Genomic DNA, 25,933 nt, shown 5'->3' on the forward strand with positions numbered 1-25,933 from the left:
AACAATTTCAGTAGTGATTAATTAATTGATTATTCTTTTATTCCTTCGTAAACGCAAAGCTATAAATATTCTGTACAAGAAAAGGAAAAAGAAGAATGAGGAACATATATATCTCCCATTCTTCAATCCGGACTTGATCAAGTGATTATGATTAGACTTAATTGTCAAGGGTAGCAACGACGGAATATTCGACGGAAGAATCTAGCGACGACGGGAACAAGGTGGTGGTAGAGGAAGCTGAGACAAGAGGTGGACAGGCGGCGGAGGAAGTGGGGGCTGGAGGAGCTGCAAGGGGAAGCCGACATGGGCTGAAGGTAAGCCCAAGCAGCTTGCTTCACGAGGCGGTTGCGGATGGAGATCTCGTAGCAGGAATATGTGATGGCGGCGGTGGCGGCGGCGGTGGGGGAGTTCACGGCGCCGTTGGGAGAAGGAAGCACATCTCTCAGGGATGTGTAAGAGGAGAACGGGGAGATGAGGTCCAAGCTCGTGGTGCGGCGCGGCGGCGTTGCTGGGAGGGTAAGTTTGTTGGGCGCCGCCGCCGATGTGGCGGTGATGGAGTTTCGGCGGCGGAGGGTTGGCGGCTCTGGCTGTAGAACGTTGTTGGAGTCTGCCATGTTGTCGGAGCGAGAAACACGCGGATACGGTGGAAGTGGTTGAACGAAACAAAAATGCGTGGAATAAAACGCGATTCCTTATATGTACACCAAAAAAAAAAAAAATTAAGGTTATATCATCATTGCAATTATTGCTTGCGTTTTTATTTTTTGTTTCCCAAATGCATATCCTTTTTTCTGGTCGTAGTTGTAGCAATGTAAGTCAAGGGTGCTGTTTACAAATCTTGTTCGTAATTGGTTAAAAATTTGTTCATTTGTTACTTTTTCCAATGTTTTGTTCCTTTCACCTGTCATTTATGTCAGTAGTATGAAAAACTTTATACTATTAATACATTTTAAATAAATCATTAATCAAATACCATAATCAATTTCTTCCCTTATAGTACATGTTTCAATACAAAATTTACGACAGAGTTTTACTTGAATACATACCTTTATTTAATAATTAAAAATCAATTTATTAAATTAACTTACATGAATTTTAAATAAACAAATCCTAAATGTTTTAATAAAGATCTCATACAGTTTATAAACGAAATGTTGTAAATTTTTATTACTTTATTTGTATTGCCCTGATCCAACATTAGTATATCTGTTGAGTAACTAAATTTATTTATTATTTTAAAAAAATAAAGTTTAAAATTTTAAATTAATGTTTCTGAAATTGTGTAACCATGGTCCATGTGCAAGTTTCTTTAATTTTTTTCGCAGCTCAGATATGATTAAATATTTAAACAATGGCATAACTAAATGGAGGAAAGTTCAGAGTAGGAGGGGAACACACGCAAAACGTGGCCCCAAAATGTTTAATTAGCATTGTATCTCAATTATTTAGTAAGCATCACTTTCTTTCCGGAAAGAGACGAAAAATGAAGATTTGAAAAGTTTAAGTCTAAATATCCCATAATTAATTTCCTTGTTGTGTGAATGGTGATTCTCCTTCTGTCTGCGGTCATTTTCTGTGTTTCTCAAAGGCCTAATTTGTTATGTATGGCACTATGCTACTTTCTTGCAGCTTACAATTTTTTGCCACTATAATTTAAACAAGCATATATTTGATTGGAAATTAAAGAGGATAAAGGTTATCCACGTAAGGCGCAAATTTAAATTGCTTTATTTTTGTTATATAAACATGATGATTGGGCCTAACTTTTCCAAGTTTGATAAAGGGCGAACTCAGATACATATATACTCATGGTGATTGAAGTTTGGATTATAGTGTAAGTCCAAATCCCTTGCCTTTGTCGTATCATATATACCCACAAAAAATTGGATGAGGGTTCACGAGAAGAAAGGTAGGTCCAGGGACGACGCAGTCCTAATTCCTAATATTGCAAATTGGTGACTGAAAGGTCTTATGATGACATATTCATTATAGTTAAGGAAAGAAAATTGCCTGTGAACGTTAAAAACAATATGCTTGATGATTACAAAGTAGGTTTCGTTTGCGTCAATGAAATTTTAGGGAAAGAAAGGAAAAAGACAATGAAATTCGTAAATTTACCATACTCAACTAGTCAACATTATACAACTTGATAAGACTTTAGTGTTAATTTGTTGAAGTCAAATGATTATTTGTTTATTTGAATGGTAAGATAAATTTGAACTCAATTGGGTTGGGGAAGAGAATGGTCTCTTAAACACTTCTATGATTAGTTAATTTTGGCAGTGGCAATTATTTCAAACACAATGTGTTATAAAAAATTATTGATAATTACTAACAAAAAAACTATAGATAAAAATGCAACTATATAATGTTAATCCCATATCATACCCATATTTATGTGTCAAGAATAAATGTGACTATGTACATGTTTATTATATTTATATATGAAATTTTTAATGATTTATATACACTAAACTAGAAATTGTTCGATTAAAAATAAAATTAATTTCAATAATATTTTGAAAGAATTAGTCTTCAAACGTCAACTCCAAGATATTCTTAATTTACAAATAAAAAAATGTTTGATATGATTTAAAACAATATTATTGTTTATTTTTATTAATTAAAAATAATAATTATTTTTAATCTCAATCAAGTATGTATTAGATGTTAAAACATTTTTTTTTCCACTTAAGGCTCTTGATTATGGCTTTGGCCAAGAATGAAGATCCCATGCCACATATATCTTCTTTATTTTGTTTTGCCATTATATCTTTTTCCTTTTTGAATATAAATCTTTGTAAACGTGCCCACATACGTCACCTTTGTTGTCTGGTCACCTCGCTTTGTGAACGTTTCTGCTGCTCTTGTAATGTGTCATAATGGGCTTATATCCTCTTCGGCCCATGTTTGGTAATGTTATGAATTATGGAACCTTTTCATCTTTCGAGAAAGAGGAAAAAGAAACAACAGAATTTTAAAGTTTATATTCTGACAGTCGCAAAACATTGGATTACGTGTTTCATAGGAAATAAAAAACTCATTTTGTTTTAGCTTTTAAGAAAACATTTTTCAAGAGTATATAAAATGTAATTTTTTTAGAATTTTCATGTAAAATAGAAGTTATTTTAAGTGCTTCCTAGTAAATTTAGTTGTCGCCGTGGTTTCAACATAAAAGTTAATGTGTCTTTTTTTTCAGTAGATGTTAATACGTCTAATATTATAACATTTTCGTAAATTTAATTATGAAAATAATTATTAAAAAAACATTGAATTCAGATGCCGTATACTTTTGTGGAGATACATATCAAATCTGGCAAATAAAAAGTTATTCAAAAAAATTGTTAATATACAGTCCGAAAAAAATACAGGCTAAAGAATTAAACATAATTTTTTATATTTTTATTAAAATATTTGGATATAGAAAACAAATTAAAAAGAAAACAGGAATTTTGATGGTATTGGTAATTTGGTATCCTAGGTCTGTTATTGTCTGATACGATCTCTATCTTCTATTTGTTGTCTTTGTTCTGTACCTCACACTCACACACTCACTTACTCAAACACACTCATGGCTTGCTCAGTTCCCTCTGCTTCTCTCATCTCGTCCAACCCTAACATCCTTTTCTCTCCCAAATTCCCTTCTTCCCTTTCTTCCCTCTCCATTCCCAATTCCTCTAACTCTCTTTGCAAACCTTTACGCACTTCTCTCCCTCCCTCTGTTTCTCTCACCCGCCCTTCTCATTCTCTTCGCAGCTTCGTTGTCAGGGCTTCCGTAAGTATCTCGGCGTTCCCAACTTTTGTTCCTTCCCTCTGTTACTGCTTGGTTCTCTACAAATTTGTTACATTACATTATTAAAATTAATCCTATTTTATTTTTCTTTTGATTTTTGGGGCGAACTTGTTTTGCTTAGATGCTAAATTTTATGGGCCTTTGTGACTGGACAATGAACCCGAACTACATTGATTATTGAGACTGTGGTGATGGTTGAGTTACTGTTTTCAGCTTTGTCTAGCTTTATTATTAGTTGGTAGATATGAAAGTTGTTGTTGCAATTTGCATTCAAGTACAAATTGATTTTAATTAGAAGAACAATGTTTTGAAACAATATGGGAATTCTAGACACTTCATCCTTGAAGGCTATGGCCATTGTACGGAACTTCTAGATTATATCGTTTATTTGTGTGGGAATCATTTTCTATAATCATTGGCAGTTATAACTTCTTTGATGAAGCTGAAAACTCAAGTTTTAGACTGTATTTTTTCTTTGGCTTGATTTCCGAAGTGATTTCTCTTCTTTTCTTTTTTTAAGCGTGAACTTCCATTAGTTGGGAATACAGCACCGGATTTTGAAGCAGAGGCTGTTTTTGATCAGGAGTTTATCAAGGTAGACTGCCGCCGGTCAAAGCTAATATAAATTGATTCTCAAATGATCAAATATATTTTCTCTCATTAATTCTTTATTATACAATGCCATTTGGAAAGTTTATCATTAGAAATTATCTTTCATTAAAAATACTGTCTTTTCAGGTCAAACTATCTGAATATATTGGGAAGAAGTATGTTATCCTCTTTTTCTACCCATTGGACTTCACATTTGTTTGTCCAACAGGTAAGTTGTCATTTTATTAAACTATAGTCTGATTGAGATAGATGTGGGTGCTAATTCTTCTCCTTTTCATCCTAATGTCTGTTGTGTGTCTGCAGAGATTACTGCTTTCAGTGACCGGTATGCAGAGTTTGAGAAACTAAATACGGAGGTATTGGGTGTTTCAGTTGACAGTGTGGTGAGTATGCTTTGACCTTTTTCTTAATTTCCTCAGCTACTGGCTCTTATATATATTTTTTCTTCATACTTTTCTTGATACAATGTTATATCCATGTAGCCGTCCCCATCAATGTGTGAATAGGCTTTGTTGTTGTATGATTTTCTTGATTCTTGTCATGGCATGCTTCTGCCTGTGTATATTTGCTGCTGTAGAAAGTGAAGGGTGCGCAAAGACTTGGGGCCCACTTGCAGTCTTCACTTAGTTTAAGGCATTAGTGACTAATTTTATAGGAAGAAGCTGTGACTGAGAGTTCTCAGCATATTTGGCAAAACTGCACGGATTCTGTATTTTTATTTCTCTTTGAAACTTGCTACATAGAATGTATGGAGGAGTGTGATTAGAGGAAATTACTTTATAACTAATGGAAAGTCAAATATTGGGCACGGGCTCCATTTGAACTTCGAGAATTGAAATGTGTTTTTCAATACCTGTTTATGTTATGATCTATTCTTTTTTCTATGAAGGCACTTCTAAAGTTTGCTTCTTCTTGATTAGTGGTGCTATTGTTATTATTGTAGTTTTCGCACCTTGCATGGGTTCAAACAGATAGAAAGTCTGGTGGTCTTGGCGACTTGAAGTATCCTTTGATTTCTGATATCACCAAATCCATATCAAAATCTTATGATGTTCTCATTCCTGATCAGGTATGTTGTTAACCTGACCTAAACTATGGCTATTCATTCTCCTTTCCTGCCTACCCCAATGTATTTTGTGCTTTAGTTTCAATATGTTCTCTGGAATAGTGGAATGAAATGTAGGATGCTGACTATTTGTGTATAATACCTTTAGCATTTTGTGTCGAGTAGTGAAATGTTGGCAGTGAAACTTTTGCTTTTCATTCCACTTTTTGGACACGTGTAACTATGTTTTTAAATGTTTCCGATGATTTAGGGGATTGCGCTGAGAGGTTTGTTCATTATTGACAAGGAAGGGGTTATTCAGCATTCTACCATTAACAACCTGGCTATTGGTAGAAGTGTTGATGAGACATTGAGAACACTTCAGGTAAATTATACGTCTAATTAGGACAACAGCAGGATTGAACACTTTTTAAGTACATCTCCATCTTTTCTTTGTTTCCTTTACCCTTCTATCATTCATATAAATTGTTTGCTCCCATTTATGTGCATTGGTCCTCCAGGCCTTGCAATATGTGCAGGAGAACCCAGATGAAGTTTGCCCTGCTGGGTGGAAACCTGGTGAGAAGTCCATGAAACCAGACCCTAAACTTAGCAAAGAGTACTTCGCTGCGATTTAGGGAGGACGATAGTTAAGAGTAGCAAATGCTCATTTGTATCAATTAAGGGTGTAAAAAAGATCTTGTATAATGTGATTCGAGTTTTTTGAAATTATTGAGTGGCAGGGCCTGGTTAATAGTTATAATTGCATACCGCTTTACCTGATTGGTTTTTGGAACAAATTATGCATTAATTTTACCATTTCTTCATTTATGATGTATATCACGATTGTTTATGGACAATACATTAATAATGGAGATATAAACAGTCGTACTTATGTGACTTTGACTTTGTCAAGCAAGGAACTCCTTGACTAGAAGAAATACGAAACTGATTTTAGGTGTATTCAGAATGTTAAAAGGTAAGTATGGCTGCAATGTGCTCTCGTAATTACCATTACTTTCTCCTTGTCTGAAGTGCTCGAAGATAAAATCATAAAGATGGAAAATAGCAATGACCATAAAGATAATGCTTTCTACATTCTTAATTTATTGAATATGTATTAAGCATATGCACACCTTTTAATTAATATTTTCTCTCTTAGAAATCAATGAGGCTACTAAAAATTGTTTTAAGAAAATCTAACATTACTTAAGCTTCTATACACTGCAATAGGATGCCTTGGCAACCCTTTTTTTTTAAATGACTTGGCCCATATTTGAGAGAGTTTTTGAAATTATCATTTTTTTTTATTATCTCAAAAAAGTAAAAGTTTGAAAAACTGTTTTATAACGAAATTTTTTAATTACTTGAATAATTGTGATTGTACTAAAATTAATTTTAAAAAAAATAATTGCAATAATTTCTTAAATGTATTTTTTTAATTAAAGAACTATTTACTTTCTTTAAAGACACAGCCTAGGCTAAGTAAAAATGGTCTTTGATTTAAGGTATAACATACTTTTTTTAAATATAATTTTAGGTTTAGAAACTTCGTATGTGGGAAGCATTGGCTTGCAAGTGTCCTGTCCTAGTTGTCTATCCATTCATATCCAAATCTGGATACCCACTACCCAGGCATAGAAATTCAGGCAACTGAACATCTCCCAAAGAAGACAGAGTATGTCCCAACTCAAGAAGGGCCTGTGTTGTGGCTTTCACATCCATAACCATAATGTAAGCTCACTCACACAGTCACCGGCTACTCTATCTCTATGCAACTCCACCAGTTACCATACCCGAAAGCCGCCATTAAAAATGAGTCACGTCCACATACCCAATTCTCCACTTCAATCATTGAAGCGCATGACACGCGTCAAACAACGGAGGATGTTGAAACCTTTATCAGCGGGTCTTCGCTTTCCATCGCCACTAGACCTCACAGAAAACAACGTGAGACAGGTTTTGGTCGACGCTCGAGAGGAGCTGGGTCAGATCTTTGACACTTCTGTTGGTATCACAGGTAAGTGTTACTGTTATGTTCGTTATTTATGTATTATGTAATAATAACAAGGTTACACTACACTTACATATGATAATCCTCATCGTATCTAATTTAAGGAGTGGTTGAACTGGCTGAGTTGGATGGACCCTTCGTGAAGATTAGCCTAAAGGGTCGGTTTTGGCACAAGCGTTCCACGGTCCTTGCCAGGGTCGGTAATTATCTTAAACAAAGGATTCCTGTAAGTCTCTTTTGCTATCTTCAAGGCAAAAACATTTACTTTTAATCACCACTAAACTTATAGTTTGCTATATCATATAAATTAATAATTACTAAACTATTTATCCTATTTTAGGTTAAAAAGCAAGTTTTAAGTTCTGTTCACAATTACATAACTTGTTCCCTTTTTCATGCTTTGGTTTTAGGAGATTTTAGAGGTTGATATAGAAGACGAGAAACAGTTGGATGATAGTCCTGAGAATTTCTAAGGTATCCCGCACGGCTTGCTACTCTGTGTTGTTGGTTTCTTTTCTTTATTCTTTTGTTGTAGTTGGTCTACGACTCCTCGATTGCCTTACACGAGAATTTGTTTATTGTGGATGAGAAACCATTTAAAAAATCACTATGGGAATATCTGTATAATTGTGCACATGTTATTGTTACTTAACATGAAACTTTCTAATCTAATTTCATTATTATCCCTCATTTCCCTTTCTCTGTGTCATAACCAATGGTGCACTTTCCGAATGTCAGATTATCTACTCAAAATTTGTAACCAACACTTTCATTATTAGATACTTTAGTCTTTGGGATACTGCCTTGTCATTGATCAGAGTCATAATCTCTTATACTCGGTCCATATTATTTCCCACTTATGGGACAAATTCGGGGTTCATATCATGTTGTTAGTTGATCATGCGACTATGTTTTTGTGTTTAGCTGTCCTTACACCTGTGACTAAAATTTCTTGCACATTCTTATACACATTCCTCAACGGGTTAGTTTACCATTGCCAGTTGAAACACAATGAATAGGATACGTAAACCTGTTAAAGCATTGCCTGCATTCAACTGATAAAATGAATCGGATACCACTTTCATTGATTGAATTCTTTTAGTAGAACTTACCATAACCACAAAGCCCGCCCTTCATTAGTTTCAGTTTCTCCGGATATCCCCAAGTTTTAGACATGGAACAATACAGTTAGGCTTTCCCCACTTCGACTTAATTGAAAATTATAAGGACTTCACTGTTCATAAAGATGAAACAACTCCGATATTCTTATCTAACATTTTATAGGGACTTGATAATTTTACCTTTGTGTCTTCTCAATATGATCCTCATGTTATGAGACCAGAATAATCCATTACAGAAGCTCGTGTATTTTATATATTTCTGATGGGCAGTGTAACAAACTTGAATAAACTGATAATGATGGTCAGCAGCCAAACCAGATGTAGACCTGCCACCAGTTGGGAATACAAATATAGTTTTTGGTTAAATGAAAACTTTAGATCAATGAAATTAATTAGCTTCTTAGGGTAATTTAACTAATTTTCTACATCGTACGTGTATCATGGTCGCGACCACGATTTTCTAAGCAACTTGGATTAGATGATCTTGTTATGCGAATAATTACCAGCAGAGCTATTTAGTACGAAACAATTCATAAAAGTTCCACGAACAGTATGTGTCAGGTAGCTAGCTCAATTGACGGTGGTGTAACGTATGACATTTTTTTGTTTTGGGCTTACAAAGTGCTAAATTTGAATGATATGAAAATCTCCAAAATATGTTTGGTTAAGGAGTTAACATGGAGGCCCACCAATATATGCGAGGTAGGACTGCTACAGTATAAATTTATATAAAACTATAACTTACTCTAATGCATTCAATAAAATATTTTATTAGTGTCCATATAAGAATAGAATAAAAATAATAATATAAATTTAATATATTTGCAGTTCAATTTGATTTAATTTAATTTTGAATATAAAAATAAAAAATTGAATCAAACAAACTACATAAGAAAATAGAATTTTTTATTTTTTAAAATTTCCCGTACCCTGTTCAATATTTTTGGAGGCTATAACATCTGGTGCAAAGGATTATCAACCAGGTAGTGAATTTAACAGAACTTCCGTTTAGACACCTAACGTAATTTCAGACGACTGTTTTCTGAAAAAGAAAATCCATTCCTATTATACATCAAGAGCATGTGTTAATATATTAATTCAAGAAATTTGAAGGGGTTAGATCGTGACATTTGATTAAGATTACATATTCTCTGTTGTTTTTCAACTAGCTAGCAATTTTTACCAAGAATTAATCTGAACGTATCTGTAGGTTCAAAGAGACAAAACTGTTGGTTGCCAAGAATGATTCGGATCTTCATTGCAAAGGCAATGGGGAGACATAAAATTAGATTAAACATTTTCCATATTTTTGAACAACCCTCGTTTCCCGTACCGTACAATGGGGGCATCAACAAAAGGTTGAAAAAAATAAAAATAAACGTATTACCTTCTACGGTCCCTGTGCCCGTATATGATTGATGAGTCCTATCCTATGTACCCAAAATGCTAAATGAAAAGCCGAAAAACGGTGATTTATGAATCGGCCACAAAGAGGATCAATCACATGGCAACTTCTGATTCAGGCACGTTTCCCACACCAACTTGGATGCAAACTCATCTTGCTCAGGAACATGTTCCTGCTACCATAAAACATTTAATGATATAATTAACTCTTGGCAAAGACCTCGAATATCAAGCACAACTTGATTTCGCAACTTGTCTTAATTAGCATTGATACAATCATCTTAATTTTGTTTTGCTCAGAGGAAAGGAATCATATTTCTTGAACCACATAACATCGATCATTTTTTATATTTATGAAGTGGGAAGCAATATTTACGCACCTCTAGCTCTAGCATCAATTGTTTGGCTGTGGGTGCAGACACGATAATGCGCCGTGCCGTAGGGGATATAAAGCCTTCATCTACGGCCTTGTCAATGAAAGACAACAAGGAATTGTAAAATCCATCCACATTCAACAGGCCCACCTGCATCTCAGAAATTTGACAAATAAACACTATGTTACCCGGCAATTTTCATTCACCAAGAACTTTATTTGTTTTTCTTAATTTTAATTTGTTCTTCAATCTTCGTCCATTTTATATTAGTTGTTTACTCACATATTTTACTCCCATTCAAACGGAGAACCTTCAAATAATGTAACGTGACAATGATTAAGCAAAATCTGAAGCTATTAGCTCATGTGATGCCGAATTAAATAGCCCACATGTTTCGGGTTGTACATATTGAAGCTTCCTAGTTGTTGGCACATATTTATATATACACACACATGCATGGATCCCAAGTTGAACTCGATCAAGCATGCTATTTCACCGAGACATATCCAGCAACTTGGCTAATCAACCAAAAAATTTAGTATATGAGTAACATGACCACTGATGATACGTACTACATTAACAACGTTAAAACATGAGAGTTGCTCGTGGCAAATGCTGTAAGAATAAACAAGAAAAGGAATTTGACTAGTTTACATTTAATTTGTGTGGTTGAATTTAATCCAGAGTCACAAGACGCTAATGAAGATCGTTTTAAAAGCCAAGATTTCTATTTAATATTTATTTCCCATCATTCAGGCATCTCTCCCATGGGTTTCTATTATTCTATACCAGCAATGTTACATATTTTACATAAAATAATTATAAATCCTCTTGTAATGACTTCTTGCTATAATCCTTCCAATTATTAAACAAAGTATTAAATATTATTTTTTAAGAATACTTTATTTATTAGTATTTTACTTATATATGTAATTAATTTATAGCTACATTTTAACTATTTTAATAAATAAATTAGTTAAAGAAAGTTAATTTATTATGATAATTTCTTTAAAATATACATTATCTTATAAGATACATGATGTGAGAGGGACAGAATATAATTTTGACAACAGTTGTGTACCAAAGAATTTTGGTCAACGAAGTTTCTAACAACAGCCATTGGTGTCCACTTAATCTATATGTCACCTTAGTTGCCCAATGAAGGATTAAAAATGAGGAATATCTAGCTTACTGGTTTGCTGTGGATCCCAAGCTGAGCCCATGTAATGACTTCCAGCAATTCTTCAAGGGTACCATATCCTCCTGTTGGTTGAAAAATAAGAACCACCTCTACGTGTTGATCAAAGAACAAATACCCCCCCTTCGTGTGATAAGATATTCTCTTCTATGAGTAATTAAATTCTTACCAGGGAGGGCAATAAAAGCATCAGCTTGACGGGCCATTTCGGCTTTCCTTTGGTGCATATTAGATACGGCTCTCACCTCCCCAATAGGATCACCTGTTATCTGCATTTGCAATATAACTATATGAATGTTTACATTGTGATCCATCGACCATTCCATATTTGGTGTTGCTGAGATTATTTGAACTTTAAATTATTGCTATGATTATATTATTTATATAATAATGAATTGTAAAATAGTAATTGATAAAGGGATGTACCTCTCTAGGCATCAGACTTGTTGGGATAACCCTACACAAAGAAGCTCACAGTCAGAACTAAAGTCAAAACAAAGATTTCACCGTTTCAGCCGTCGAAGGTTTTAAAGGGGAACATTTTAAAACTTTATTTTTTTATTTTGGTGAATGATATTAATCAATATTTAAAAGAACAACATAGAAACTTAACTAAGTTTATTTACTCAATACATATACATAAAAGAACGATCTTTATTAAACTAATTGAATGTGGAACAAGGAATCTGTGATTTCTTCGAAGAAAAGAAAAGAAAAAGTAAAAAGAAACAACATCTTGGCTCCAATTACTGCGCAAAAACTTTCTACCGTCCCTTTCTGGAAGGGCAAAAAGGGATTCAACTTTTATCCAATAGAGCAAAGCTGCTCAAGAACCTTCTAACTACCGGTAAAGGTCACACTTTCCTATATATATAATTTTTAATCTCATCAACGGTGCAGAAGGCCCGATATATTATTAATCCCCGTTAATTTTTTTTTTCAAATTTATATCCAAGATGCTCCCTTTCAACCTACATTCGGAAGCTTTGATTATGAAAAAATAATGCCCCACATCGCCAGCATTTGATCCCGTGATGTTCTACATTGCTAACCATTTCTCACAAAACATGGAAAATACGTATTATTAGTAGGAAACACCGAAGTACATTCCACTACATTGAAAAAAAAATAAAAACAAGGCTCAGCAAAAATGATTAAGTTGACCTGTTATATATACCATATTGCACACGTATAGACACATGCACCACACAGAATGAGTGTGTGTGAGTGAGAGAGTGAGAACAAACCCTAGAACATGGCGCCCACCATCATGAACTGCCTGAGAAACGAGACCCATAAGCCCCACGCTACCACCTCCATAGACCAAATCAATTCTTCTCTCTACCTTCAAAACACATCGAAAACCAAACTGAGTAGACGCGTGTCACAACATTCATCATGAAAACAATTAAACTACTAAACCAAATGTTTGGGCATGTCCAAAATAATAAAAATTTATTATAACCATTAAGTGGATGGTGTGGTCAATAGCAACCAAAGGGGTAAGATGACAGAAAAATAAAAAATATATTATTTTTAAAACAAGAAATGGTAGATAGAGTGATTACCATATTTGGGTGACAACCACCGGGCATATGGAAAAATCATGGTGGTTCAGTCATGGAAGCTTGTGGGGAATGCCAAAGGCTAAGAACACGCTTCATAGAGTAATGATACCTAGGTAGCACGTTTGGTTCCCTAGAAAAAAAAAAGTAGTAGCTATATATTTGTTTCTGGGTGGTGTTTTTTTTTTTTTTATTTCGTAAATTTCATTTCTAGATAGAACATTTTTTGAGTGTTGCAAAAAATATTATACAGTATGGAGAAAACAAAGATCATGCAAGAAGGCTGCTCAACTGACAGGCAGATTACAGCTAGCATTCTAGCAATCTCTCTGTATGTCTCTCTCTCATGCCAAACCTAAACCCTAAAACATTCATTCAGTCGTCAACAATCATAACAAGCCCGAGTTGCCACTCAAGAGTTTGTTTATTTGTTTTTAATTAAAAAATTAAATAAAAGAAACGGCCATAAGAGGAAGAGGGACACGAAAGCAAGGAAGAAATGTGAAACTCCAGAGTGAGAATAAAAACAAATAATTAATTTGTAATGAATCTATAGAGGGAAACGGTTAGATATGTAACAGTGGAAACTTCAGATAGCAATGCCGCCAGGGGACAGAAAGTGGCATTAAAGAAAGTAAAAGTTCATCGAATCTGATTAATCGATATGCTATCAAATAAAGTGCCATATGAATTATGGGGTGTTCAGATTCAAGCGTTCATCACTTCTCGGAATGAATTCGTCTTTTTGCTAGACCAAATTTTGAAAATGAGATAAAAACAGAAGAGAAAGAAAAAACGGAATTTGATAAACGGAGAAAATTAAAGCAGCGTGTGATTTCATTGAAATGATTCCTCTTGGGAAGAAAAGTCCGGGCTCTTGTATACACATGGTGTGGCATTAGATTATAATTAATGTAACAAATAAATTATTTAAAAAAAGTTATACGTTACCAGTTCCTTGCCAAGTTCTACTGCAGCTTCTTGATAGGTAGCTTTCTTCCCTGAACTACTCCCACAGAACACGCAAATCCTCTTGAACCTGGATTTGAGCTCTTCCATTTGTTGTTGATGCAATGTTGTGTAAAGCCTCGGCTACCACCAGAGAGAGAGGGAGAGAGGGAGAGGGAGAGAGAGAGAAGGAAAGAGGGTTGAGAATGAGAAGAAGGTGACTATTTGTTTAATGTATTTAGATGTCTCTATATATGGGTATATATACCCTGCTATATATGGGTATATATACCCTGCTCCCTCAAACCGAGATCGCAACTCCTTTGCCCAATGATATGCATTTAAGAATAAATATTATTTAGTTAAACCTATAAAAAATTCAACTAGCTCAATAAATCTAAAATAAAAATAGCACATATTATTTGACGTTAACGAAATATACGCTATTTGTTTTTAAAGATTTTTTCTTTATTTATCAATGTAGAAGTTTCAAAAATATCAGTTGTTATTTTCTCATTATAATCTTATGTAACCTATTTTTCAAATATTTTATACAATTATCGTGAATAAAAGAAAAATATGATAAAAGTTATATTAGTAAGTTAAAAATTATTTTAATATAAATAAATGTAATAATTTTAGGTCTGTTTGGAATTATTTTCATTAATTTAAAATTTTTGAATTAAACTACTTTTTAATTATATATTATATATTATAAAAATCAATCTTTATTTTTAACTTGAAAAATAAAATTTATATTTAAATATATTCCAATAAATATTAATTAATGATGATAATAATAATCATGATAATAACGATAATAGTGACTATAATTAATTAAAATGGTGATAATTATCTAATAATTAAAAAATTATGTAATTTTATGTTAATTAAATATGCTTTGTTACTTCATATTCTGAAAAATGAAAAGCTTACAATAGGATGATATATACAGAATAAAATAAAGTCATAATGTACACATGATTTTGCAAAATGGTTTTTTTTTTCTTTAACAACTACGGGAAATATTAGAATTTGGAGTAATGTATACTATTTAAAATAAAATATTTTCTCAATATTATATTTATTATTTATTATTGGATGATTATTTTGACTTGCGTGACCGTTGTCCTATTATCTTAATTGATAAGCATCATTTTGAGTTTAAGTTGACACGTTTAGAAATTGTAACTAAACTTTCAGTTCTTCCCACACTTTTTTCTTATAAGAATAATTGTGGTTACATCTTAAAGATAAAAATTAGACGTATTATTTTTAATATTATTATCAATTTAAAAACTAATGTCGACATTAATACTTAAACGATATTAGTTATTTAAATCCTACTTTTAGTTAAAATATAATATTAAAATAACAGAAGGTATTATATCTGAGTTTTATCTTAATATTAACATGTAACTTAACGATATCATATATATTATAAAAAAACTTCAACTTTCACCGTCACATGCAACTAATTTAAAAATCCTACTTTGATTTTAATATCTAAAATAAATAAATAAACATATATATTAATGAATTTAAATTTTATTTTAAAAATATTATTTTTTAAGGTACCTTCGATAATAGATGTTCATAATTAATATTGAATCATACAAAAAATATCATTTAGAGAGTAAAACAACTTTATAACTGTATTTATATTAAAACTGGCTCGTATCTAATATATATATTTATCCTTCAAGGAACATATATATTTTTTAAATAAAAAGAAAAGGAGAAATACAATTTAAATATCTCTCAGAAAAAGGAACTGTAATTTACTTTATATTTAACTAAAAAATGAGTAAATAGACATTACCTTAAACTTTTATTAGTTAACTAATTATCAACTTAGTTATTTTTGAAAAAAAAATGCATCAGCTTGAGCATTACTGTGGTTGTGACTAAATTAATAATTTATAGAATGTGTCCACTTCTGTTATCATGGACCAAATAGAAGAAGATGTAGTTTATCCACAATGCATGCCACGTGTGAATCCACGTTCTTTGGGGTACTTTGGATTCAGAAACCTTGAATCAAATTGGCAAGCTTTTAGAAAGATTCATAAATACCATGTTGTCTATAAAATATAAATCTGTCGGAACTTAATCCATTACCAAATTTAATCTGAACGTGATGATTTCACTATAAATATCAATTCATTGTATTTACTATAAAGGCTCACCCGTGTTTGTCATTAGCTTATGATTAAGACCATAAAAAACTTGTTAATTATTGTTCATCGTATGCATATACAGAGACCCAGTTTCTATTTCTCCCTGCTAACTTTATTACATCTCTCCTCACAATTCAAATATATACATTGAATGTCAGTTAATTTGAGTCCTAAGAAATTAATATTTTACCTTTTCACTCAACAGCGGAGTAGCCACCACAGTTGTTTTATATTTAAAATGCTAATATTTCGAAATATTTGATGGCTTAAAATTTGAAAAATTGCCTTTAAAATGATTAAAAAAAGTTCAATAATTTTGTAAAAAATAAGAATAAATAATATACGTATATAATTTAAATTACATTTTTTTAACATAAACTAATTTTATTTGATAGTTAAGATTATAATAAACAATAAAACTCTCTTTTTTAAATATTAAATATAAAATTAATCTAAAAATTACATATTTTTAATTTTTAAAAATTAAATATACAAAATCCTCTCTTAAACACTTTCTATTATTAATACAAAATTATTAAAAATTAAAAAAAAATCATATAAGTCACATTTTTTTCACTTTTAAATTAATATATTTTTATAATTTTAATAAATTTTAATTAATAATAGTGGGTAAAAAATCGCATACTAAGCATTCCTCTTAAATATAACTACTTAAATTTAGTTAATTATTTATAATTTCTTTATTAATACTCAAATGTTTTGTATAATTTTACGCCGGGATCATTTTGAATGGATTTGGGGCATATCATATCAAAGCACAAGAGTGATGCTTAGATTTTGATTTTATAATTTTTAAAATTTTAAATATTATATTTTTTATTCCTCTTACTTTCACCTATTTAGCGTCGCATAATAAAGTATCAAAATAAAATTATCCAACAAGAATTATAAAGTCATGCCACGACAAGAGATAAAAACTAGTGTTAATTAATACAGTAGACCAAAAATGAATTATAAATTGATTTTACACATTTAATGTTGTTTACTGTTTAAGGTAGGCGTTATATAATAAATAACATTTTAATATAATTTAAATTAATAGTATTTTTAAGACAACATTTAAAATAATTTTAAAGATAAAAGTATTAATCCTAGTGTGTAGATGTTATACATGTGAAGAAAAATATCATTAAGAATAAAATACGTTAATAAATCTTCAAAATACATCAAATTTTTTAATTTTATTTTTATAAAATTAATTTATTTATTATAGTTCTGATATTTTAAAAATATTTTTTACTGATATGACTTGATAAAAAAATAACGTGTGATAAAAAAAACAACGCATATCAATGTCTAGATTAATTATATTATTATTTAGTAATAATTAAAAGTTAAAGTTAACATTTATAAAATATAAGTTTAAATTTATAAAATTTATAATTAAATTTCAATATATTTTAAAAACTTAAAAATTATTCAATCTAATAAAAAAAATTCCACGGCCTTTATCTTTTCGAGAAAAAAAAACTCTAAAATAGTAATAATTTTTTGAAAAAATTGCAATCCATTAAAGAGAGATGCTCCACAGTTGGTTTGATAAATCATCGTTACACTTGTGCGCGCTTTTATGCAATTTTGAGTGATTGGTGTCATATTGAGAAGACATAATTGAATTTATTGGGAGAAGTGATCAATTGGATCACTTTCAGTAAGAGGGAGACACTATTAAAAATTAAAAATTATATACTGTGATTAATTGTGAAAATAATACAGTACTGACAGTGGTGATATATAATTATTTTCCTTTAAAATTAATTACGATAAACTATTTTTTAAATATGTTAATTAACATACAATTAAAGATATAATAAGAAATTAGGTCAAATAAAAACACATTCGAATTTAAATATAAAATTAGGCTTAAAAAGTAATTGGTCATGTTTTTTAAACACAACTTTGCAATTTTTTACTAAAGAAAACAGTTAGTATTTGAAGGTTTTTTTAAAACAAAAACAAATATATTTGAAAGTTTATATATATATATATATATAAATTTTAAGTAAATATGTTCATATACAAAACCGTGCAAGGCGTGAATACATGGATTCAAAATGTCCGGAGTCAAATTAAAGATTGCATCATCCACAGTTACATTTTAAAAAAATAGTAAACAGGGATAACAAGCACAAAATAAAACAATCAACTACAAAATCAAATTAAAAAACCAATTCTACAAGTTTCTTCTGAATAGGAATAATCTTAAGAAGATGAGATGACTAAATATATAGATCTGAGTTTTTAGTTTGAACTTCTAATAGCCTTTGGAATTCAACTCCACCACAGTTGTTATGATATTCTCAATAATGCGTGACATGCTATTGCCTTCAACAACCGAACGTCACTAATTTCCATAAAGGCCCACTAAGGCCGGCCCAAACATTTAATGTTTGTTTGATTAAAAAATAAAAACTAATATTAATTAATATAGACGAAAGATATAATAAGAAATTAAGTAAATTTTTTATGAAATTGACAATACCAAATATTTTCTTAATTTTTTTATAAAACATTAAACATAAAAAAAACAGGAGTATTTTTTTTAATTTTATTTATTTTTGAGCGGGATTAATTGGATATAACTATGAGTGTTCAAAATGATCATCCAAAAGTATGAACAGTGGCAGATCAATTTAACTAACATGATTAATTTTTTTCAATTAATAAAGTATGAACACGATTTTCTTTCACACAACAATATTACACTCATTGGCATACAATACCAAAAACAAAAAAAAAAGAGTTTCCCCACGAAGAAGCAACTACTAATAAACTATGCCCAATATTGAGCTCGTTGAACTGGGCTGGCCTATTAAGAGTGGCTGATTCTAACCAAGTGTTTGGTGATTAATTTTGTAGCCTCTCCACGTAAATTGGAAATTCAAATTGAAGAAAAATATAATTTTCTTAGTCATTTTATAATTTTTTTAACTAACAAAACAATTTGAAGTAGTTATATTAGGGTTTTAAAATTATAATATACTAACTAAAATTAAATTATAAATTATATTAATTACTGAGAACATAAAAGATTTAATAATAAATTATAAATATAGAAAATAATTTAAATGTTGTAAAAATATTATTTTAAAGGCTACGAAATTATTTTGAAGCGTGCTTATAAAAAATTGAGAAAAAAATAATATATTTTTGTTTCGATACTTAAAAAAATATTCCTTTGGATGGCCACCACCACTTGACACGCTGTGTCAGTTTTGCACTGTGGGCGCTTGATTGATATATGTCATATTAATTGGCTTTTTTAGGAATACTGCTGAAAACTTATTTCATAATGTTTTGTTTAATATAATTTAGAATCTGAAAATTTTATTAAATAGTTCCTTAAAATGATTTGAATTCTTTCATCAATAAATATACAAATATAAACATATCATATTTTTTCAAAGACTAAAATAGTTACTATTTAAAAAAAATAAAAATGTATTATATATATATATATTTTTTTATTTTTTTTTTCTAGGATTAGTTTAGACACTCACCTCTCAAAATATGAAAGTGTTTACGGGTTTCATAATTGTTTACAGCTATGAATCAGCGTTAACCTGCGGTGTTTGGGTCTGCACCCTACAGGTTTGGGCATGACAGATCTACGAACAACGTTTTGGGCCGGTAGAAGACGTGTCCATTCTTCGTCTTAAAAACTAAAATCAGTTTTGGTATTCAAAACGAGAACAAGCATTGACTGTTGAAAATAAATAAAACTGATTTATTAATTCTGGAAACAAAATTTAGAAAATACCAGTGAAAAATACGCTTTGTCTTTTTAAAAAAAAAATAGTTTTCTAAGAAAATAAATAAATAAACCGTCAGTTTTCTCCCTTCTGGATTGGGAACAAAAATTTGTTATATATAAAAAACAAATCGTGAGTGAGCTCCACCCATTTTCTCTTTTTTCCACTGATTCCCCCTTCTTCAAAATATCGTTTTTTCCATGTTCCACCATCACCATCAATTTCAATACTACTGAGAAGCAGGACCATACTAGTACCAGCAATTCCACTGTCGCACTTCCCTTTACTGCGCCAGTGTCCTCTAATTGCATCACTCGCTAGTTTAGGCAGGTCACGACTCAGGAGCAAGGTAGGGTAGGTTGACCCACTCAATTATATATGATTATTATTATTTTCATTTTTTCTTCCTTGCAAAACTATGGATAAGAAGGAATTCCCAGTGAGTAAGAATTTTAAAGGTAAATAGTCTTCTTACTCAAGCTACTAAATTGAAGTTTCATTTCATGCGAATAAATTAAAAAAGATAAGGGCACGTGAATCATAGTATTTGTCAACCGAGATAAATTTGTAAATCGTACAAAACGTTTTATTCTCTGCTGTACACTGTAAAAATTAAAAAATGATAGCAGTTGAATGGAACAGCTAAATTTTACCGCGAGTAGGATTTGTGAAAAAGAAGAAGAGAAATCACTATCATTGTGAAAGGACAAAGTATACGTAGAGAAACGGTAGGAAAGAGAGGAGAGTGCGAGAAGTTGTCCAAAACTGTGCCGCGTGAAAACTAAAAATTCCACCGTTGGGGTTGATGGCAAGTGTTGTTAAATTGCATCCCCTTCAAGGTCAAATGTTACTCTTGCCCCCAAACCACTTTGCCCGTTGAGTGCTCCATTTCTACTGTATTTATAATTATAAAGAAAGAAAGAACAGAAAACAGGATCAAGTTGGTTCATTTATTATCCATTCTTTCACTTCAGTTCTTCACACACACCAAGTGTTCCAATGGCTCCTCACATTCTCCTTTTACTCTCTCTACTCTCTCTAATCGCATGCACTTCTTCCAACCCCAACACCATCACTCTCCCTCTCTCCCCTTTATTCACAAAACCCCAATCCTCAGATCCATTCCACGCTTTCAAACTCGCCGCTTCAGCTTCTCTAACAAGGGCCCACCATCTCAAGCACCGCAATTCTTCATCCCTCACCACACAAGTCTTCCCCAAAAGCTACGGAGGATACTCCATAGATCTCAAATTCGGAACTCCACCCCAAACCTCTTCCTTCGTCTTGGACACTGGAAGCAGCCTCGTTTGGTTCCCCTGCACCTCTCGCTACCTCTGTTCCCACTGTCTCTTCCCAAACATCAACCCATCAACCATCTCCACCTTCATTCCCAAAAACTCTTCTTCTTCCAAGTTAGTCGGTTGCAGAAACCCCAAATGCGGTTACCTTTTCGGCAACGACGTTCAATCTCGATGCCCACAATGCAAACCCGCATCTCAAAACTGTACACTTACTTGCCCTGCTTACATCATCCAATACGGGTTGGGCTCCACCGCTGGTTTCTTACTCCTCGAAAATCTCAATTTTCCGGGAAAAATTGTAACTGATTTTCTCGTCGGCTGTTCCATCCTCTCCGTCCGGCAACCCTCCGGGATCGCCGGATTCGGACGTGGGAAAGAGTCGCTTCCGTCGCAGATGGGTCTCAAGAGATTCTCCTACTGCTTAATTTCCCACCGGTTCGACGACTCGCGGGAAAACAGCGACCTCATTTTGCAGATTGGCTCCACCGGCGACGCCAAAACCACCGGCCTGAGTTACACGCCGTTTCACAAGAACCCGTCCGGGAACAACTCGGCATTCGGCGAGTATTACTATTTGAACCTTCGCAAGGTCATTGTCGGCGGCGAGAGAGTGAAGATTCCGTTGGAGTTTTTGGAATCAGGTTCTGACGGTAATGGGGGAACCATCGTGGACTCTGGGAGTACCTTCACGTTCATGGAGAGGCCCGTTTATAATTTGGTGGCCCAAAAGTTCGAGAAGCAAATGGCGAATTACACGCGGGCCAAGGACGTGGAGGCCCAATCGGGATTGGGGCCGTGTTTTAATTTATCCGGCGTGACGACGGCGAGTTTCCCGGAGTTAACTTTTCAGTTCAAAGGCGGCGCCAAAATGACGTTGCCGCTTCCTAATTATTTCTCGTTGGTGGGCGATTCGAAGGTGGTGTGTTTGATCATTGTCACCGGCGGAGGTACCGGTCCTTCGAGGGCATCCGGTCCGGCGATCATCTTGGGGAACTATCAGCAGCAGAATTTCTACGTTGAATTTGATTTGGAGAATGAGAGGTTCGGATTTCGGCCTAAGAGTTGCAAAAGGAGTGCTTAGTTTAGTATAGCTGTAAAGTAACATTGGAAGTGCATGGTTGTTGCTGATGGCGGCCACCGTTTTTATTGTTATTTTTTATTTATTGTTGGGGTCAATGCAGTAACTAAAATTCATTGTGGGGTTCATAATGTTGCAGAAACAGGGTATGGATATTAAGAATAATTTCAAATGAATAAATATATGGTTGGTTTATCAAGTGAGACTCACCATTTTGAGAATGAATCTATTCTTTTTCATGTTCTTTCAGAAGGATCTCAAAGGGCATTGTGTTCTCTTTTCTTTGCATTATTTGTGTTTCTTGTTTGTCCTCTAGCACTCGAGGAAGCAGCTCTTCTTGCAATTTGCTATTTGGCACATGTATGCCACGCCAATATTATTTTGTTGATCATCACCGACAGAGTAAAAATTTAACACAATGCCACAATTGAGGGTAGGTTGTTCGTTCGATACTATCTTTATTCATTTTTAATTTTTTAAGATTGAGTACAAGGCAAATGAGTTTTCCGCATGCAGTTATATTTCATATTTACGTTTTTTCGTTTTTTTTTTTTTACTAAATTATAATTATTATCAATTTTCTGCTCAGTTTAAACCATTTAAATTAAGCTTAAATTTTCATATTTAGATCTCTCAAGCTCTAAAAATATCAATATTATTAAACAATAATTAAATTATATATTTTAAGAAAGAAGAAAAATACGATAAAAATTGTATGGAAATTTTTTTTTTAACGATGAGAGATAATTTCAATGTGTGTCTATTTTATTTTTATAAATCTCTGCCATTAGTAATAAGTGATTATAACTCTGTATTTTTCGTTTTAGACTTCAGGCTTTAGTTAAGAAAAGTCAAATTAATGTTTTACTTTTTTTAGTTATTTTAATCTCACAAAAAATATATATAATAATTTTTTATAACAATAAATTTATTTCTATTTCTGTCAATCACAGGATCTGTCTTTTCACACTTTCTTTTCTTTTCTTCCTATCAAACTAAGTTATAAAAAAATTACAAATTTATTGTATAATAAATCGTTTCTCATTTTTCTTTATTATGTTTTACTATACATTGTAAAGTTGTACATCTACTGAATGAATTTGGACAGAAGGACAAAGTCATGGGTTAGGAGAATAAAGCAGAAAGGACAATCCTATCCTATTACTCAGAACAGACAAGTACCGGAATAACATGAGTGAAAAAATGATGTCTCTCATCACATACGCAGGAATAGAGACGATTGTCAGGGAGTTAAAAATGCGGAAGAAAAAAACAACAAATAATGTAATAAAAATATATAAGTAAAAGAAAAGAGTAAGTCTTAAAAAAATGAAAAATATAAAGATATAGCAGTAATAATTTTTTACGAAAAAGTCATAATTTATTTATTTTTATCATTTTTTCTTCACACCATTTGTCTTATGCATCATCATTATTTTTCCCCTTATCTTTCTCTTAAAATTATAATTTTTTTTAGGAAAAAAAAGAAAGGCAAAAATAATGAAGCTTAAGGAATAATAACTCCAACTATCAAAGTCATTTTCATTTTTTAACCATTAAAAATTAACACAGTGTATAATGTGTATATATAATCATTTTTATCCAATACTTATTTTTCAATTTTTTTATACACATCTCAAAAATATACTTCACTTAAAGATATTGTCTCCGTTATGAGTCACGACGTTAATATTTTTTTCCTATTGTGACAAATTTTATAATAAATAAAAATCAGGACCACGAAAAGGAAGTGTATTTGTTTTCTTCTGTGTCATATAGTCCCATATTTGTCATTCTGAGCAGCGACAAGTAGATTTATATCGATTGTTATTTTGTATATGCTACACATTAAGGTAAAACAAAAATTAGTAGGAAGAGACGGGAGGGGCAGAAGCAGTCTCAATAGACGTGTTTATCATTATTTTCTTCTTGCAAGTTAGGTTCCTTAATTCCATTGCCACAGAGTGAGAAAAGAATACGAGAAAGATGCTAGAAATTTGGCTACACAGATTTGCTATCAAGATATTAATTAGTCCGAAGAACAAGCTAGATGAAGACTCTGAACATAACTTTCATTGAAGGGGTCGATTTTGTGGAAGAAAATAAAATGGGATGATTAATAAAAGGTTGGAATCCAGGACACGTTGATGCTTAGTGCGCTGTAGTAGTTTACTAGGACCACCACCATTAGCTAATGCACTGAAGGTGTGCGAGCGAAATGGTACACTCAACAAATGGTGCTGAATCTAATTGGATGCGGATTGATTAAGTTCTAGAACTCCCTTTTTGTTAAGTTCAATTAAGTATTCAATTGCGGGACTTGAAACATTGTGTGCTTAATTAACTGTTAAGTCCAGGTAGCAAATGCGAAAATCAAGAAAAGAAAACTGATCTGCTTTTACTAGCTAACATGCATGTATCTCTTTTACGCCCATCTCGTGAAACGATCATTTTTCTATTATATATATTCAGGCGCAGGTTATAACATATGCACGTATTTATAGTCCTATAGTAATGTGGCACGTGTGATTGACCAAGAAGTTTTTCAACATAAACCACATGTAGAGAAAGATCAATAGTCACCACACAGAGTCACGCAAACGGATGGGAAACGTACATAATTGTAATCCTTCTATAGTAATGTGGCTGAGCCGCATTGGGCACATGTCACTGACCGAGAAGTTTCACAACATAAATGCACATAGAAAAAGCTCACGAGCCAGACCGAGTCACGTAAATGGGAATGGATCTTCTCCTTTCACACTTGGGTACAATAAAGTCAAATGAAAATTCATGTTTACGCGCGTAAGATACCAAATTATCCATAAAACAATGAAAAATGTTTCGTAGAAGAAAAAAAATAGAAGAACGAGAAATGATTAATATGATGAAATATATGATATTATAGAAAAATAAAAATAAATAAATATTAATACAGTTTAGATATTTATGAATCATAATAGAGTAATAAAATAACGTGAAAATCTCTAAGAAATAATATCCATATCCCACCCCCACATTGACGTCATCATTGGAAGTAACGAAACCCGATAGAAATTCCCATGTATATAGACATCTGAGAATTGGCCATGTTAAGATCAGACAGAGAGGGGACGAGGGTTCCCCCCTACATGAATACATCCAACGTAACGAAGTACGAATCCCCGTTGTTAACTATTCTAGCCAATCACCAGTTGCACATGCCTTACGAATTGTTGACTATTCCTGGTTTAAATAACCTGAAAGCTTGGAGTTAAAGCTATCGATTGAATACACGTGTTCACATATGATCATCATAACAAAAACCGTGATTCTTGGGGAGGTAAAAGTCATTCAAGAAATGATGATGGAGATGGATGTTTCCAATGATCTAATTCCATCTGCGAGTTAAAGAAAAGAAAGAGAATGTTAGAGACAGATGAAATGAGCAGAAGCAGTACAAGTAAACTACCAAGGAAAATAGAAAGGTCAGATGAAAGAGAGAAGCAAAAAGATGCTCTGATTGCTTTTAGCATGTGCGTCGTCGA

General features: G+C 32.4%; 4 protein-coding genes across 5 annotated transcripts; 3 read left to right on the top strand and 1 right to left on the bottom strand.

Moving 5' to 3' along the window:
• Positions 1-3,488: 3,488 nt before the first annotated feature.
• LOC113861906 (2-Cys peroxiredoxin BAS1, chloroplastic-like) lies at positions 3,489-6,347 on the top strand. Its single transcript, XM_027495009.1, has 7 exons — positions 3,489-3,775; positions 4,314-4,388; positions 4,532-4,613; positions 4,709-4,788; positions 5,349-5,474; positions 5,722-5,835; positions 5,972-6,347. The coding sequence occupies exons 1-7, from the start codon at positions 3,572-3,574 to the stop codon at positions 6,086-6,088; spliced, it is 798 nt and encodes a 265-aa protein (XP_027350810.1). The 5' UTR covers positions 3,489-3,571; the 3' UTR covers positions 6,089-6,347.
• A 658-nt stretch (positions 6,348-7,005) lies between these two features.
• On the top strand, positions 7,006-8,059 carry LOC113863432. Of its 2 annotated transcripts, none has more exons than XM_027497009.1 (3): positions 7,006-7,470; positions 7,569-7,690; positions 7,875-8,059. In XM_027497009.1, the coding sequence occupies exons 1-3, from the start codon at positions 7,131-7,133 to the stop codon at positions 7,935-7,937; spliced, it is 525 nt and encodes a 174-aa protein (XP_027352810.1). In that variant the 5' UTR covers positions 7,006-7,130; the 3' UTR covers positions 7,938-8,059. The 2 variants fall into 2 exon arrangements, with proteins under 2 accessions (XP_027352810.1, XP_027352812.1); XM_027497011.1 differs by having other exon boundaries at positions 7,569-7,664; positions 7,875-7,986.
• Positions 8,060-10,081: 2,022 nt separating this feature from the next.
• LOC113860932 (cytokinin riboside 5'-monophosphate phosphoribohydrolase LOG7-like) lies at positions 10,082-14,194 on the bottom strand. Its single transcript, XM_027493497.1, has 7 exons — positions 14,078-14,194; positions 12,809-12,906; positions 11,988-12,018; positions 11,731-11,830; positions 11,556-11,626; positions 10,370-10,513; positions 10,082-10,162 (listed from the first exon to the last, which is right to left on the bottom strand). Exons 1-7 carry the CDS (start codon positions 14,183-14,185, stop codon positions 10,082-10,084), a joined length of 633 nt encoding a protein of 210 aa, XP_027349298.1. The 5' UTR covers positions 14,186-14,194.
• Positions 14,195-20,882: 6,688 nt separating this feature from the next.
• LOC113862845 (probable aspartyl protease At4g16563) lies at positions 20,883-22,657 on the top strand. Its single transcript, XM_027496097.1, has one exon. It carries the CDS (start codon positions 21,027-21,029, stop codon positions 22,407-22,409), a length of 1,383 nt encoding a protein of 460 aa, XP_027351898.1. The 5' UTR covers positions 20,883-21,026; the 3' UTR covers positions 22,410-22,657.
• Positions 22,658-25,933: the final 3,276 nt, after the last annotated feature.

Source organism: Abrus precatorius, unplaced genomic scaffold (assembly GCF_003935025.1).
Source record: "Abrus precatorius isolate BTA unplaced genomic scaffold, Abrus_2018 Scaffold3, whole genome shotgun sequence".
Classification (NCBI taxonomy): domain Eukaryota; kingdom Viridiplantae; phylum Streptophyta; class Magnoliopsida; order Fabales; family Fabaceae; genus Abrus; species Abrus precatorius.

Coding starts and splice junctions, on each gene's coding strand:
- LOC113861906 (XM_027495009.1), top strand. CDS start 3,572: ATGGCTTGCTCAGTTCCCTCTGCTTCTCTCATCTCGTCCAACCCTAAC. Junction 5,475..5,721: donor ATGTTCTCATTCCTGATCAG/GTATGTTGTTAA, acceptor CCGATGATTTAG/GGGATTGCGCTGAGAGGTTT. Junction 5,836..5,971: donor AGACATTGAGAACACTTCAG/GTAAATTATACG, acceptor TTGGTCCTCCAG/GCCTTGCAATATGTGCAGGA.
- LOC113863432 (XM_027497009.1), top strand. CDS start 7,131: ATGTCCCAACTCAAGAAGGGCCTGTGTTGTGGCTTTCACATCCATAAC. Junction 7,471..7,568: donor CACTTCTGTTGGTATCACAG/GTAAGTGTTACT, acceptor ATCTAATTTAAG/GAGTGGTTGAACTGGCTGAG. Junction 7,691..7,874: donor ATCTTAAACAAAGGATTCCT/GTAAGTCTCTTT, acceptor CTTTGGTTTTAG/GAGATTTTAGAGGTTGATAT.
- LOC113860932 (XM_027493497.1), bottom strand. CDS start 14,185: ATGGAAGAGCTCAAATCCAGGTTCAAGAGGATTTGCGTGTTCTGTGGG. Junction 12,907..14,077: donor TAGAACTTGGCAAGGAACTG/GTAACGTATAAC, acceptor TGTGTTTTGAAG/GTAGAGAGAAGAATTGATTT. Junction 10,514..11,555: donor TTGGGATCCACAGCAAACCA/GTAAGCTAGATA, acceptor TCTGAGATGCAG/GTGGGCCTGTTGAATGTGGA.
- LOC113862845 (XM_027496097.1), top strand. CDS start 21,027: ATGGCTCCTCACATTCTCCTTTTACTCTCTCTACTCTCTCTAATCGCA.